This window comes from Populus trichocarpa, chromosome 14 (assembly GCF_000002775.5).
Source record: "Populus trichocarpa isolate Nisqually-1 chromosome 14, P.trichocarpa_v4.1, whole genome shotgun sequence".
In the NCBI taxonomy this organism is placed as follows: Eukaryota; Viridiplantae; Streptophyta; class Magnoliopsida; order Malpighiales; family Salicaceae; genus Populus; species Populus trichocarpa.
The window spans coordinates 11,365,660-11,379,170 of NC_037298.2; the positions used below are offsets into that span (position 1 = coordinate 11,365,660).

Below are 13,511 nucleotides of genomic sequence, written 5' to 3' on the forward strand. Positions count from 1 at the left end.
AATTTAAAAAACAAATATTTATACATTCATGCATATGTAAAAAAGCAACGACATGGTTTTATGAAATTATACTAAGGCTATTTTGATGTCATTAAAAAATAATAAAAAAAATGCATGAATGTATAGTAACATGAATTTTTACACATGCGGACATAAAAATGAAACATAATAGTTTCATGAAATATACCTAATGCTATTGCGAATCCAGTAAAATTATATATATAAAAAAAAAAACATGAGTGAAAAATTACAGTGAGAAGCTTCTATGGTGGTTGATGATGGCCTCTGGTGGCAGAGATGGCGGTGGTACCAGAGGTGGAGAGGTTTCTAGGTGTATTCTCTTTAATATGAAGAGATGCATATTTAATTTTTTACAGCTTAATTCATTTTGCTTCAGCATAAAGACTTGTGTTTTGAACCAATCATATTAAGATGGGCTGAACCAAAGCTCAGTTCACATGGCTATGCTCAGCCCTTTATTTTTAATTGGTCTAAAAAAAATATTTTTTTTATGATTTTACAACGTATTTGTCAAATACAATTTTAAAATATTTTTATACCTTTAATTTTTGGATAAGAGCATGCTTAGAAAATACACCCTACTATTTTCTTTTAGCACTAATTTGTCCATTACTTTCTTGTTTTGTCAAACAAACCTCAAATAATTTTAAAAATCTTCAGGGACCATTTTAATTTTTTTTTGAGTTCCTCACGTATTTTTCCAATCATTTCACTTAATATTGAGACTAGAGAGTTACATTTTAAAAATATCTAGTTTTCTTTAATTTTTTTTTAAAATAAAAAACAATAAATAAATAAAATCCTTATTGTAAAACATAAAAAAATATATTTTTATTTGTGTGCATACAGATAAATTCTAAAAAACAATTCTTGCATATATTATATATAAAAAATTGCATTAAAATCTGGGCTTTAAAATGATTAGGTTTTAACTCGATAAGGCAGAAACCTCCTTACCGATGAATATTTTTCTTGAACCTTAGATAGACCAACAAATAAAAACATGACCTAGAAAAAAAAAACAATCAATCAATAATGCAACTTACCATATGTAGGGTGCCTTATGGGTGGTGTGTCTTTTCCATACACAACTAGTCTCCTTACCCAAACTCTTTCATACTAATAGATTTTCTAGTGACCATAATACTAGATAACGACTACTCAACCATTCAAATCATAATTTTATGATTATTCCCAACACTTCAAAAACCCCTCGATCTAGGAGGCAAATTCATCATTCAATGTCATGCATATCATGACACTACCTACCAGTTCAAAACTACAATTTATTTAGCCCAAAAAATCTCCTTTTCTTCTTTCTCTTTCTAACTTGATATCTTCTCTCTCTGCTTGGATCCTCTTTTTTCTTGCTTCCCCTACTATTTATAAGTAAGGATGAAGATTTTGTAACCTTTCTAGGTGGAATGATCATGGTCATTGGCTTTATTAGGTCAATCTCGACCATCCACAATGTTTGTGCCATTTGGCCGAACATGCTCGGGTTAATCTTTTTACGCCACTTTTGCAGCTATTTCAGAGGGTATAGGCACATATTTTTAGCTGAATATGGAGTATATCTGCATAAGAGGAGAATGATGTGTTGTTTGTAATTTTTGACTGGCGTGGGAGAGAGAAACGAGTGAACAAAGTTAACAAAAAAAACATGCAAAACAAAGCACTTTTATAGGTATATTACAAGGAAAAAGGAGGACTATTTTGGAATTTAGCCTAAAACAACATTGTTTTGGGTTTTTTTTTTAATAAAATTGCGTCGCTTTATTAAAAGAGAGTTTTTTTAAACAAAACAGTCCTCCAAGTTTGACGCCTTTTCCAAGTTAATCCCTTGCTTTATTTATTTTTCAGCTAGTTTTGACTATTTTCTCAAGATTTATATCAATTTAGTCCATAATTAATTAAAACAAGGTCCCTCAATATTAACATCTTTTCCAATCTAGTCCTTGGCTTTCTATTTTTTTTTTATGAATTTCAACCTTTTTTTTTTAATTCGCCTCCGATTGTAGTAAAAATGGCCTTTCAATTTTGCTGCCTTTTTTAATTTGATCATTGGCTCTCTAATTTTTAATTTTTAGCCAATTTCAACTGCTTTTTTTAATTGTTTTCTCACTTTCATCCTTAATTGCATTAAAAATAGCCTTTCAATTTTAATGCCTTTCTCAATTCAGTCACTGGCTTTTCAATTTTTAGCTAATTTCACCCATTTTCTCTCAATCTCTTCACAATTTCATCCTCTAATTTATTTTTTCTTATCCCTTAACTTCTCTACCCCTTCTAATTTGGTCATTAGTCTTGCAAATCTTTAATTTTTACTCAAATTGGATTTTGTTTTTTTATATATTTCTTTTAATTTTGCCCATGATTCGACCTAATTAAGCTCCTATATTTTGTTATGTTTTGAAATGCAGTCCTTAGTTCCCTAATTTGTGCATTTGCGGTTAAATTGGCTATAAATTCCCATTTTTCTCTTCAATTAAGCCTTGATTGAATTAATAAGAAACTTAAATTTTTTCATCTCTTTCATTTCGGTCCTTAGTATTGTAATTTCTTGAATTTCAGCCAATTTCAACCCCTTTCTTATTTTTTCTTTAATCACGCCCCCTAATTGTCCCTAAAAAATTATTCCTGACCTTTTTGTACTTACCCTAGCTCAATCAATGCTTTGAGTTATATTGTTTGTCTGATTTTATCCCTAATTGTATTTTTATTTCTTTTTTTATTTTGATTATTTTAAGTAACTAACCTTTTATGCAAAAATTCTATCAAAATTTGCATGTAAAATATTTTGATGTGAATTTTTGTTTTTGAAGGGGGGAAAATTTGGGTTATGACAACATTGATACCTTTTAATGTCTTGCTTGTCAAAAGTGTAGTGTTTCAATGACTTTTCAATGTTGCAAATCATCATAGATAGAGTAATAAATACTTTATTTTTTTATTTATTTTTATAAGCTATAAAAAAATGGCCATTCAAGAATAAATGTATTAGTAAGATAAGGAAAATTCCTTTTAATCTTTTTTAAAAGTTGTAGCTTGATTGTCCTTTATTACAACTTTAAAGATCTCACCAAGCATAAGTTCTAAAACCTCATATAGCAAGCTATAATAACAATAATTTCTAGTTTTACTCCATCAAATCTTTCAAGTTGTACATGTTATTTCTTTTGGCTCTTTAATAAAGTAAAAAGTTAGCAAACCACACCAACAATTAAAGAATAAAATAATCATTGTAGAGCTTTTAACAAAACAGGTTAGACCATAACCACATTATCAATGAATTCATCTACAATAATAATACCTTATGGTTATCAAAGAAGTTATTATCAGAGTATTAACCATGGTTTGGTTAGAGAACAATGGAACGAGCTAGGAGAGGTGATGGTTAAAAGGTCTTGGTTTCACTATCTTGCCATATAGAGAGATATTAAAAATTATTTATATTGATAAATTCATTTCTTAACAATAACGAGTGCAATTCAGTGAAAGATACCAGTTCTGCCTGAATTATAAGAATAGTTATAAGGAATTTATGACCTATAGATCCTAATGACATGTGATGATTTTTGTGATGATTTTTCTAACAGACAAGCTTGACATTGAAAATTGAAATGATGAGAATTACAAACAACCTTTTTATTTGACGCTAAGAGAATTAAAACACGTGAACTAGGATAACAGAGTCGACGATGCCAGATATCAGAAGAGGTAGACACGCTAGCAAACTAAAAAGCTTAAGGCATAAAAGTTATGGAAAACTCTGAAAGGACATAGATGCCATCTTTACTTTGACCGGAAAGAAGAACTTTCTTGGTCATGAGATCATTGACATAAAAAATAGAGAAGTGAATTTAAAAAAAGACAGTTTTCACGATGAACAAATAAGAGTGGTTTTCTTTTTAATCTGAGGCACATGTAAGATATTAGACAAAATAAATATGTGTTTTGGAGTATGTAAAATAGTGTGAGCAGTATTGGATATGACAAATCCCTTACCATCACCAATATGCAATTCATCATTACCAAGATAAGGTTCTACACTTGTCATACTTGCAATGTCCGGAGTAATATGCTGATTTGCACCTGTATCAGGGAACCAAATGATAGAGTTGGTTGCTGAAGCATCAATGAAAAAGAAGTTGGAAGAGACTTAATTTTCATAGGTTAATAATTGTGAACACTATTATGCTGAGTAACAAAAAATGTTGCATAGTTGACACCTAACCTGACGTGTAAGATGCTACTAACTTGGTGAAGAATTCTGGTTGTTCTGTTGGTGTTAATTTCCCTCATAGCCACTGTTCTGTGGCTAATAACCAACACTATTGCCACAATAATTTTGACTAACCGAAATAGTGAAGAAGTTATGGGTATTCCTCCAGCCACCACGACGTCCTCTGCCCTAATTGTGAGAGGATACATTTCCAAACAACCAAAGTAAATAGAGGCTACAAAAGAGTAGGCAACAACGATACAACAATAAGAATGGATTAAAGAGAGCTTTTGTGTAAAAACTCATGGGTAAGAAGGAGATTATAAAACTTAGAATAGGGAAAATGCTCAACCTTAGTCAATAGACTTGTGACCGAATCATGGAATTCATTATGAAGGCCTCAAAAAACATATAAATTAAAATCAACAAGAGAGATGGATTGGTCTGTTGCTACTAATTCATCAAATAAACCCTTGTCTTTCTGCAAATAAATGGTGACAATATCATTACCTTGATAAAGATCTTGAATGGAGCCATGTAATTGCATAATCTGAGAATTGGATGGAGAAGTAAGGACGTGTTTGAGTGTGCTCCAAATATTAGCAGAAGTTGGACAATTAACCACAAGATAGAGGACATTCGTGGAAAGAAAAGAGAGAAGAACACTAAGAATGAGTTGATATTGTTGTTTTAATGAGAGAAAAGCTTGATTAATAATTGAACCGAAGGTGATAGGGGTAACATAATCAGCATTTGTCATGATATGGGGAGAAGGACATGGAAATGAGCCATCAATAAATGTAAAAACACCCTAACCAATTAGATATTTTTTTCATCTGCATCCATCAATAGAGATAGTTCGTGTTGATGAGCATGAGATAAATCACTTGTTGTGTATTAGAGAGAGGAATGATGGCTGTTAATGGATTAGAGACTGCTGACATAGAAAACACAAACGTGAAAGGAATGGGAACAAAAATCGTAGCATCAGAGAACAAAAAGGAAAAGGGTTGGATGATATTGACAAACCGAGTGTAGGCAGCAACACTACTAAAACAGAAGAATCAAGAGAAGAATAACTGATATGAAGGCCGAAATTAGTAGTAGGAATTTGCTGGTAGATAGAATTTATTGCTAATGGAAAAAAATCTGTTAGGATAAAGACTCTGATACCAAATTGAAGAAGATAATAGAATATAGTTTTATGTAAAAATAGGAAGCTTAACCTAAGGTGGCAGCCATCCTCTCTCTATTTATGAATAGGAAAACATATAGAAGACAATGTAAACTATACTACCCGGAATAACTTTATACAATGTAAGTATAATATTTAATATAACATAGCATATTACATAATATGGAAGTTGTTTGGTTTTCGCTATATTTTTGGGAAGGGGAAAGGAAGACTTCAATCATAAATTTGTACTTTTTGCTTGAAAACTATGAAAAATTTTGGTAAAGCGATCGAGTTGACAACATCAATGACAAGTTGATATGGATCAAATATTACTAGACACATGTGAATGGTACCTTTTTTGTTCATATCAGATGTGATTTTTAGTCTATATATCTATTTTCCTTGCTAGAACAAATAAAAAAATAGCAGCTAATAATTAATTGTTCAATACTTGTTTGGGTTCAAAGGGCCTTGGAAGGAAATGAAAGGTGATCTTATTAAGTTGATCCTCTTTTCTCAAGCAATGGCTTTCTCATTCAAAAACAAAAATGACACATTATATGGCCCAAAATGCTTAGTGGTTTGCGAAATTGTTGCAAATTGTGCTGCTTTATTCTGATGTAGGCAAACCAAGTTTCCAAGGGTTGAAATCAATTTAATATAATCATTTACCACTTTACATTGTAGAGATTGGTAGCTTCGTACTAAATGATTTTTTATAGCAGTCACTAGATAGTTACCCTGCGCTTCATTGTGGCCTGAACTGATTTTTTGCAACGTAAAAAAACAATGCTCAAGCACTGGAAGCTTAAAAGAATGAACAAAAAAATAAAATCCACGACTTGACATCATAGAAAGAGAATTGAAAAAACTAACGAATGTCAATCCCTAAGAACCAAAATGTAGATGGATGAAATTGAAAAAAAGATTAATGAAAAAAAATCTTAAAAAACAAAGCACCAGCAAAATGAGGCGAGTTTGCCAAAAATTACGAGTAGGATCATGCGAACAAGATAATCCAATAGACAACAAAATATGAAAAAAGACGAAGTCTAATTCTAAAAAGAATTAAATTTGAAGGACAAAATAAAAAAGAATAAAAAAAAAACGACCTAAAAAACCCATAGACCACCAAGACAAACCTCGTACCTTGATCATAAAATATGGATAACTTGATTGAAAAGAAAACCGAAGAAAATAATAAAATTTATTTTTTAAAATGAATAACTTCAAAAGATGTAATCAGGAAATAAAATGATGTCTACTTATGTTAATTTTTCAAACCCATGACCCTAGTTAGTGATTAAATTAAAAATATTATATCTGAAAAACTACTATTTTAAAACTTAACTCACCCAATAGATTTACCCGTGACCCAATCCATTGATTCCCTTTTCATTTGTAAGGTTTCTCCATCAATAAGATCGCATACACTTTTTATGTATGCAACAACTTTGTAACCTACTTTCTAGTGACTTTTGCATGCCCTTTGGTTGGTGCAGGTGCAACAACACATTGTTTGGCTTTCTTACAATGCATTATTGCTCTTTAACATTGATGTGGCATCGTTTTTTTGTTCATTAATATAATACATAGCTTTTATGATGTTTTTTTTTGCTATAGAACAATGCATATGTTCTTACTTTTTTAAAAATGATCAATTAATCAATCGGTCCCTCCAATTACATAGTTTTTTGCTCTTGCAATTTTTGTACAATATAAAGCTCTTTCACAAACTAGATTTTGCTTATATTTACTTAATTTTCCTTCACTTATATAGTTGATTTTGCTTATATTTACTTAATTTTCCTTCACTTATATAGTTGATTTTGCTTATATTTACTTAATTTTCCTTCACTTATATAGTTGTTTTAGCTTTATGTAACATTTACTCCATCACACCTTTGAATGTTTTTTTTATTTAATTTTAAATTATAATTATAACATTATCAAACATATTTGTTTTGCATACCCACAACAATACAAAAACAATGCAACTAGTTGGCACCCAAAAAAAGAAACGAATAAGGCAATATTCTAGTCCATAGTAATTACTCTCTAATTCCATAATGTTAATACCAAACCTCTAAGGTTTTTCTTTAATTAATAATAATTTTATAACATAGAAATTAAATATATAATTCTTAAATTAATCAGTTTTATTAAGTAAAAAAAATACAAACAATAGTTGACTCTTCATTTATCCCAACTTCACTTATTTGACAAGTCGTGGACACCTCGAAAATACAAGAAAAGGAAGAAGGCAAGAAAAAAAAAGCAGGCAGGAACTTCCAGTTTGGCTTCCGACGTGAAGCGAGTCATGCAGGATGCAGCAATTGAGAAGTAGAGGGAGCTCACTTTTCGGTTCCCAATTGAAGAGGAAAACTCTTAATTCATGGACTGCTATTCAGGATACCTATTTCTCTACCAAGGTACTTTTATTTATCTTTTTTTCATTCATTACTATGTTCTTTGTAAACTTGAAACTAAACTAAATTAAATTGAATGGGCATCTCGTATCTGTAATGGGTTTTTTTTTGGTTCTCTTGTTCGTTGGTTGGTTTTGATGGGTTCCTTAAGTTAGTTTCAAAGTGCCTTCTTTTTGTTTGGATTTAGAAGGGTCTTGTACAATTTCTTGCCTGCTTGTATCTTATATTTTGTGTTTCTTCTATGTGTTAGGATATATTTGAGAGGCATAAGGTGGTTTTTACTATTGGAACTTCTGTAGCATCTGTTGCTACAGCTTGGGCTGGTGAGTTTTTGTTCTAAAATAATTTATGTTTAGTATCTTTGTTTTTCCCTTTCTTTATTGCTTTGTGGGCTTTATGTTTCGTCTGAAGCGATTTTTAGGGTTTTCAATTTTCTATTAAGTTACCAGTGTTTTAAATGGGAGTTTGATGCATCAGTGTGAAAACCAGAATGAGTCCCATACGGCCAAAAACCGTTACTTCAATTTAGTGTGTTTAGTTTGAGAAAATCTAAAGAATGAATTCTAATGGATTTTGCTATTACAATGGGCAAAATTTTATTAGCAATGACAGCCTCAATAAAAGAAAACCTTATTTATGCACCAAATTCATTTGGGAACATCCTCCTCTTCCAAGAGTTGCACAACTTAGTTTAACTTTATGAACTGATTTTCATGGTCCATCCTCCATCCATTGATCAATGTGGCCAAATATTCCAAAAAGTTTTTTTAAAATAGTTAGTGATGGGCATCGTATAGAAAATTGAATAAATTATGTTGCATGGTTTTGCAATTAATCTATACAGTTATGGCTATTTCCATAACAAAAGAAAGAAATGTTTGCTTGTATATATCAATCATGATCAACACATTTTGCTCAGTGCATGTTTATTTTTGTGTCAAGATAAGTGTTTGTTTCCAATTTATGGGTGCTGAATATTTTTTCTTCATTACTCCAGAGTATCTTATTAGTACTCATAATGTGCAGGGTATTCTTTACACCATCTCCGTGATTCAAAAGTTGATCAAAGGCTCGAAGGAATTGAAAATGCTGTGAGTCTCTGTTACATAATGTTAGATAATAAATAGTTGCTGATGCTTATGTATTTTCTTCTTTCCTAACAAAATGTATACTGATTCCACAGAAGAATATCTTATAATCATGACTGGTAAACCCAACTTAGATCAACTCAATGAGTCTTAATTCCTGCTATTGAGAGGCATTTGAAATCCAACTTAGATCTGCTCAATGATGTCTTAATTCCTACTATTCAGTGACACCTTCTTGAATTTTGTGAATTTCTTATCCTATAAGATTAGAACTGGCTTATAAGATGAGAGTACCATCTTGATTCATCTTCTCTCATCTTGTATCATGTCTGATTCCAAGTAAATGTACATGATCACTTGTGATATGCAGGAGCCATTCTGTGCCAGTCTCTTTGTTTGCTCCCAAAGTTTTAGTTTTTAAAGCTAGGACAGACAGTTATATGGTTTCATTTACATAATCTTTTTTCTACCCTGCATGTTTTCAACCTCCCTTCAAATGGTCCTTTCCGATGCCTTTGGTGTTGATTTGTTTTCTAATAGTATAATTTCTTTTTCCTTTTTTTCTTACATGGCAGATGAAGAAAAACTATCATATTGAACATTCAGAATTTAAAAAGCTTGTTGATCCAGGACATTCCAGTGTTGCTGCCTGCATTGCTACGGCAGGGACAGCATTTGTCATTGGGTTTGTTCCTAACTGCTTTTCCTTTGTTTATTGTGTTCTTGTTTCTGTTTTCTCACAGGTTTAGAGTTATACACAACATTCCCTGTTCCAAATTGATTTAATCACCTTGTCATTTGGTCACTTGCTTAGCCAAGCTTCATATTTTGAAAAGATGCACACAATGATAATACATGCTTCTCAGCTGGGGAAGGATGATGGAAAGTTGGTCGACGGTCACTAAGGAAATTACATATGAGAAAATATCTAATGTATACCTGAGTAATTAACCGAAGCAATGTGAATTCTGTAAGGTCAGGGTGGTTTCATGCATTCCAAATGAGACTGGGAGCTTGCTAATTGGTTTGAATCTTCTTCATAATTGATTGGAATAGCATTGTACTTTGGGGGCAAAAACATGCTAAAATGAAATCCAGTACTTTAAGCAATAATCATATGTACTGCACTGTCATTATCTACATCTGGCTAAATCCACTGAATGCTATAGCTTTCCCTCCTCCTGGGGAAATCAACACCAGGAACATCATAATATTATCTTGGACGTGGATAAGTTGTGGCTGTTATAGTTGGGTTCTGACAAAAACAAACTTGCACCTTGTTTTTCCTGGAAACACTTTCCATACTTTTTAGTGTGTGGTGACTTGGTAGAAACTACGTCAAAAGAGTGTTTTCCAGTCAATGAAAAACACAAGGCTTTGATGGAGGGAAGTGTTTCCCTTGCTTAAGATTGGAAAAACACTTTCCATTTTGCATGTCACATGTTAACATTATTGATGTTTGCGTATTTGCCATTTTAAACTATATTGAAGTTTATTGTTCTTCAGTTTTTGTTTAATAAAACTTCTTTATTTGTTCTTTTTTTAAGCTATACTGCTTCTCATCCTCATTTTTTTTTTTTATTGTTTTAAAATTTTAACTTGCAGTATTAATTATAAAATAAATGTATATTGGCTTTTTTATTGGCCCTGTCAGAGACTACTAATGCCAGGGCTTGGTGGCTTGTTGAAGCTCTCTATTGTCATTGAGCGTTACATATTTGGCCTGTGTTTTATCATTGTATGTAGAATTGACGATGGTTTTATGTGCTGTTGAGAATAATAACAGTTGGATATCCTTCATGGCCTGTGTTTTATCATTGTATGTAGAGTCGATGATGGTCTTACATGCTGTTGAGAATAATTACAGTTGGATATCGGAATAGCTGCTTTCTTAAGCCATGTCTGTCTTGTGATATTCTGACTATTTCACATTTAGTCTTCAACTGAAGAACTTAATTTGAATTTCTTAATCGTATCTTTACCCCCTTTGCTCAATTGCAGGTACGGTTTTGGTTGGCGAGGTGGAAGATGGTATGCAAATAAGAAGTTCAGGAAGGAGCAGATGAAATTGTCAGGGCAGATAAAACCTAGAAGATGGCAGCTGCTAGGACGAATAAAACCTAGAGGATGGCAATTCCAATTTCTCAAAAAAAGATTACCAAGGTCCATAGCACCTGAAAATGCTGTTAAAACATCTGAAAAGATGGCCCTGTAATACATAATCCCGGGGAACTTCATCAGTCTTGTTACTGTGATGGCATTTACTCTACTTCTTCAGCTTAGATATCCCGATATAAATGAATTTTTTTTTGATAGAGTTAGATGCTCATTTAACATTTAAAATTGTTCTTTGTTCTAGTTTTTCGGGCAAGTAATGAACAAATCGTTTGTCATTTTGCTGCTGTTTGCTAGTATCTTCTCAGATACCCTTACCCCCTTAATACTGTTGATTCAGACAGTACAAGCATAAGAGATATTATGCTAACAAAATATTCTATTTTTTCTGATTAGTATCTATGGTAAGCCTTCTTCTATGATATGCTTTTCTATCATCACGGCACTTGTTGAATTCAGAGTTATCTTCTCTTTGCTTATTTGATTTTTGAAATAATATGCTCTCGAACTCTATTTAACATGGAAATTTATTATAATATAGTTTCATATGTCTAGTATCTTCTTATAAATCTCAATCCAATATATGACTTGAGAGATATGTTTGATCTCATAAAATTGATTAGGAGATATTTTTAAGGTTAAATTCAGATTTGATTTAGTTCGTATTAGAATGAATCTCTTACTCGAAAAAGTAAAAATTAAAAATAAAATGGTTCTAGTTCGATGAATGTTCTGAATCATCAAGAACATTGATATCTGTTATGATTAGTTGATTTGGAAAAGAATAATGTTCAGATTATGACATTATTGATTTTTCTTTATGGAATGAATGTTAGACCTGGAATTATTCAAATAACTTTGCTTTCTATTTTGGAGGGAAATAACTGGCCTAAGGTTTCCATGTGACTGGCCGCAGTGCAAAATTATGATGTGTTTTTCAGTTTGAAACAGTATTTCCAATCAAGTCTAGAAGAAAACCAAGATATTATATATATCAATGGAACAGGATTCCTGCTATGACACTTACTAATCAAATCTGCAAAACACCAGGCGTGGACTGCAGCAACTTGCTCACCTCTTTCACAGGTATTGTACATGTTGACAATTTGCAAATCAGCACTTGCCTTCAAGTAAGTTCATCTTCTTTTCTGACTTAGAATGTGTATCTTGGAGTCCCAATTAGTGTGTGGACAGTTCCAGGCTAGGCGCCAACAAAGAACTTGATCTGTGGCTCAGAGCAAGTGTATTTAAATTCCAATAACGCAAAGCACCACTGCTGAATCAGTTCAAATAGATAGATGGTACGTAGACAGATTATTAGCCTTTTCTACAAGAATGTTAGATACTCTTAATTACTAGTTTGGAAAATGATACAAATTGGATAATCCTTCAATAAGATGTAGTTTTTCAACTTGTTCCATGGCCTTCTGGACAGTGGCGAAAGTAGCGTGGTAGATTCTCTCTTCGATGGCTCATCCACGGGGGTTTTGCTATTTGCAGAAGGGAATTGTAAATAAGTAGCATAGTGGTTGATGAAAGGAAAAAGCACTTCCTCATGAACAAATTAAAGAGCAAAATACCTTAGTTGAGTTGGAAGATATATGCTTGCTATGAGGGGTTTCAATCAAAGATGTAAATTTGTAGAGAGTTTTAACGTACGCCCTTCTACTGAGAGGGAACACAATCATCTTGTCAATATTCCTAAGATAACAGAAGTTGCTTTAGGCTTTACTAGATATGGTGCCAGGCCTGAGTCACCGGTTGAGAATTTTTTTTAATACAAAAAAGTGCTAGACTAAAAAAATGCAAGAGTAATTAATTCAAGTGGTGATTTAAATAATATGAATAAATAAATAAATTGATCAAAAAACAATGAAAAAAGATAAAAAAAAATATACCTGAGTCTATTTGGATTATCAAATAATCTAATGCTAACATAAAAGAAGAAAAAACGTAAAAAAGCAAAACTTCAAGAAGAAGAAGAAAAAAAAGAAAACATCAGCTTAAAAAAAAAAAATCAAGAAAACTCAAGCGAACCTTCTAAACCTGATCTAGTCTTAAAAACTTACAATTCATTGAACTATAGACCCGAGTTCAATAAAAAAACTAAACTATTAACCAATTTAATTTTAAAGGATGAAATTATTGGAAAATACTAATAAAAACACTTGCAAAAGAAAAAAAAAAAGTAACAAAAAGAATAAGGATAAAATTTTAAAGAAAAATAGCTAAGGAGGATGAAATTTGGAAAAACAAATATCCCAAATAAAATAAATAACAATTAAAAAAATGAATACTAAATTTGAAAAATTAAAAAATCACAGGAGATGAAATTCAAAAATATTCGCAATTTGATAGATTATTTATATATTAAAAAAATGATAGACGGTGAAATTGTTAAAAGTTATGAGGGCTAACCTAATAGAATCAAACTCTAGAAATAAGAAAAAAAAATA

At 31.6% G+C, this 13,511-nt stretch overlaps 1 protein-coding gene across 1 annotated transcript; it reads left to right on the forward strand.

The window, feature by feature from the left end:
- Nucleotides 1–7,614: 7,614 nt before the first annotated feature.
- LOC7468532 (uncharacterized) lies at nt 7,615–11,477 on the forward strand. Its single transcript, XM_002320455.4, has 5 exons — nt 7,615–7,855; nt 8,103–8,175; nt 8,879–8,943; nt 9,516–9,625; nt 10,942–11,477. The coding sequence occupies exons 1-5, from the start codon at nt 7,751–7,753 to the stop codon at nt 11,153–11,155; spliced, it is 567 nt and encodes a 188-aa protein (XP_002320491.1). The 5' UTR covers nt 7,615–7,750; the 3' UTR covers nt 11,156–11,477.
- Nucleotides 11,478–13,511: the final 2,034 nt, after the last annotated feature.

What these genes read in the sequence shown, in the direction of transcription:
- LOC7468532 (XM_002320455.4), top strand. Translation starts at nt 7,751, where the DNA reads ATGCAGCAATTGAGAAGTAGAGGGAGCTCACTTTTCGGTTCCCAATTG. An exon ending in ATACCTATTTCTCTACCAAG is followed by an intron (nt 7,856 to 8,102) that starts GTACTTTTATTT and finishes TCTATGTGTTAG; the next exon opens with GATATATTTGAGAGGCATAA. An exon ending in GGGACAGCATTTGTCATTGG is followed by an intron (nt 9,626 to 10,941) that starts GTTTGTTCCTAA and finishes GCTCAATTGCAG; the next exon opens with GTACGGTTTTGGTTGGCGAG.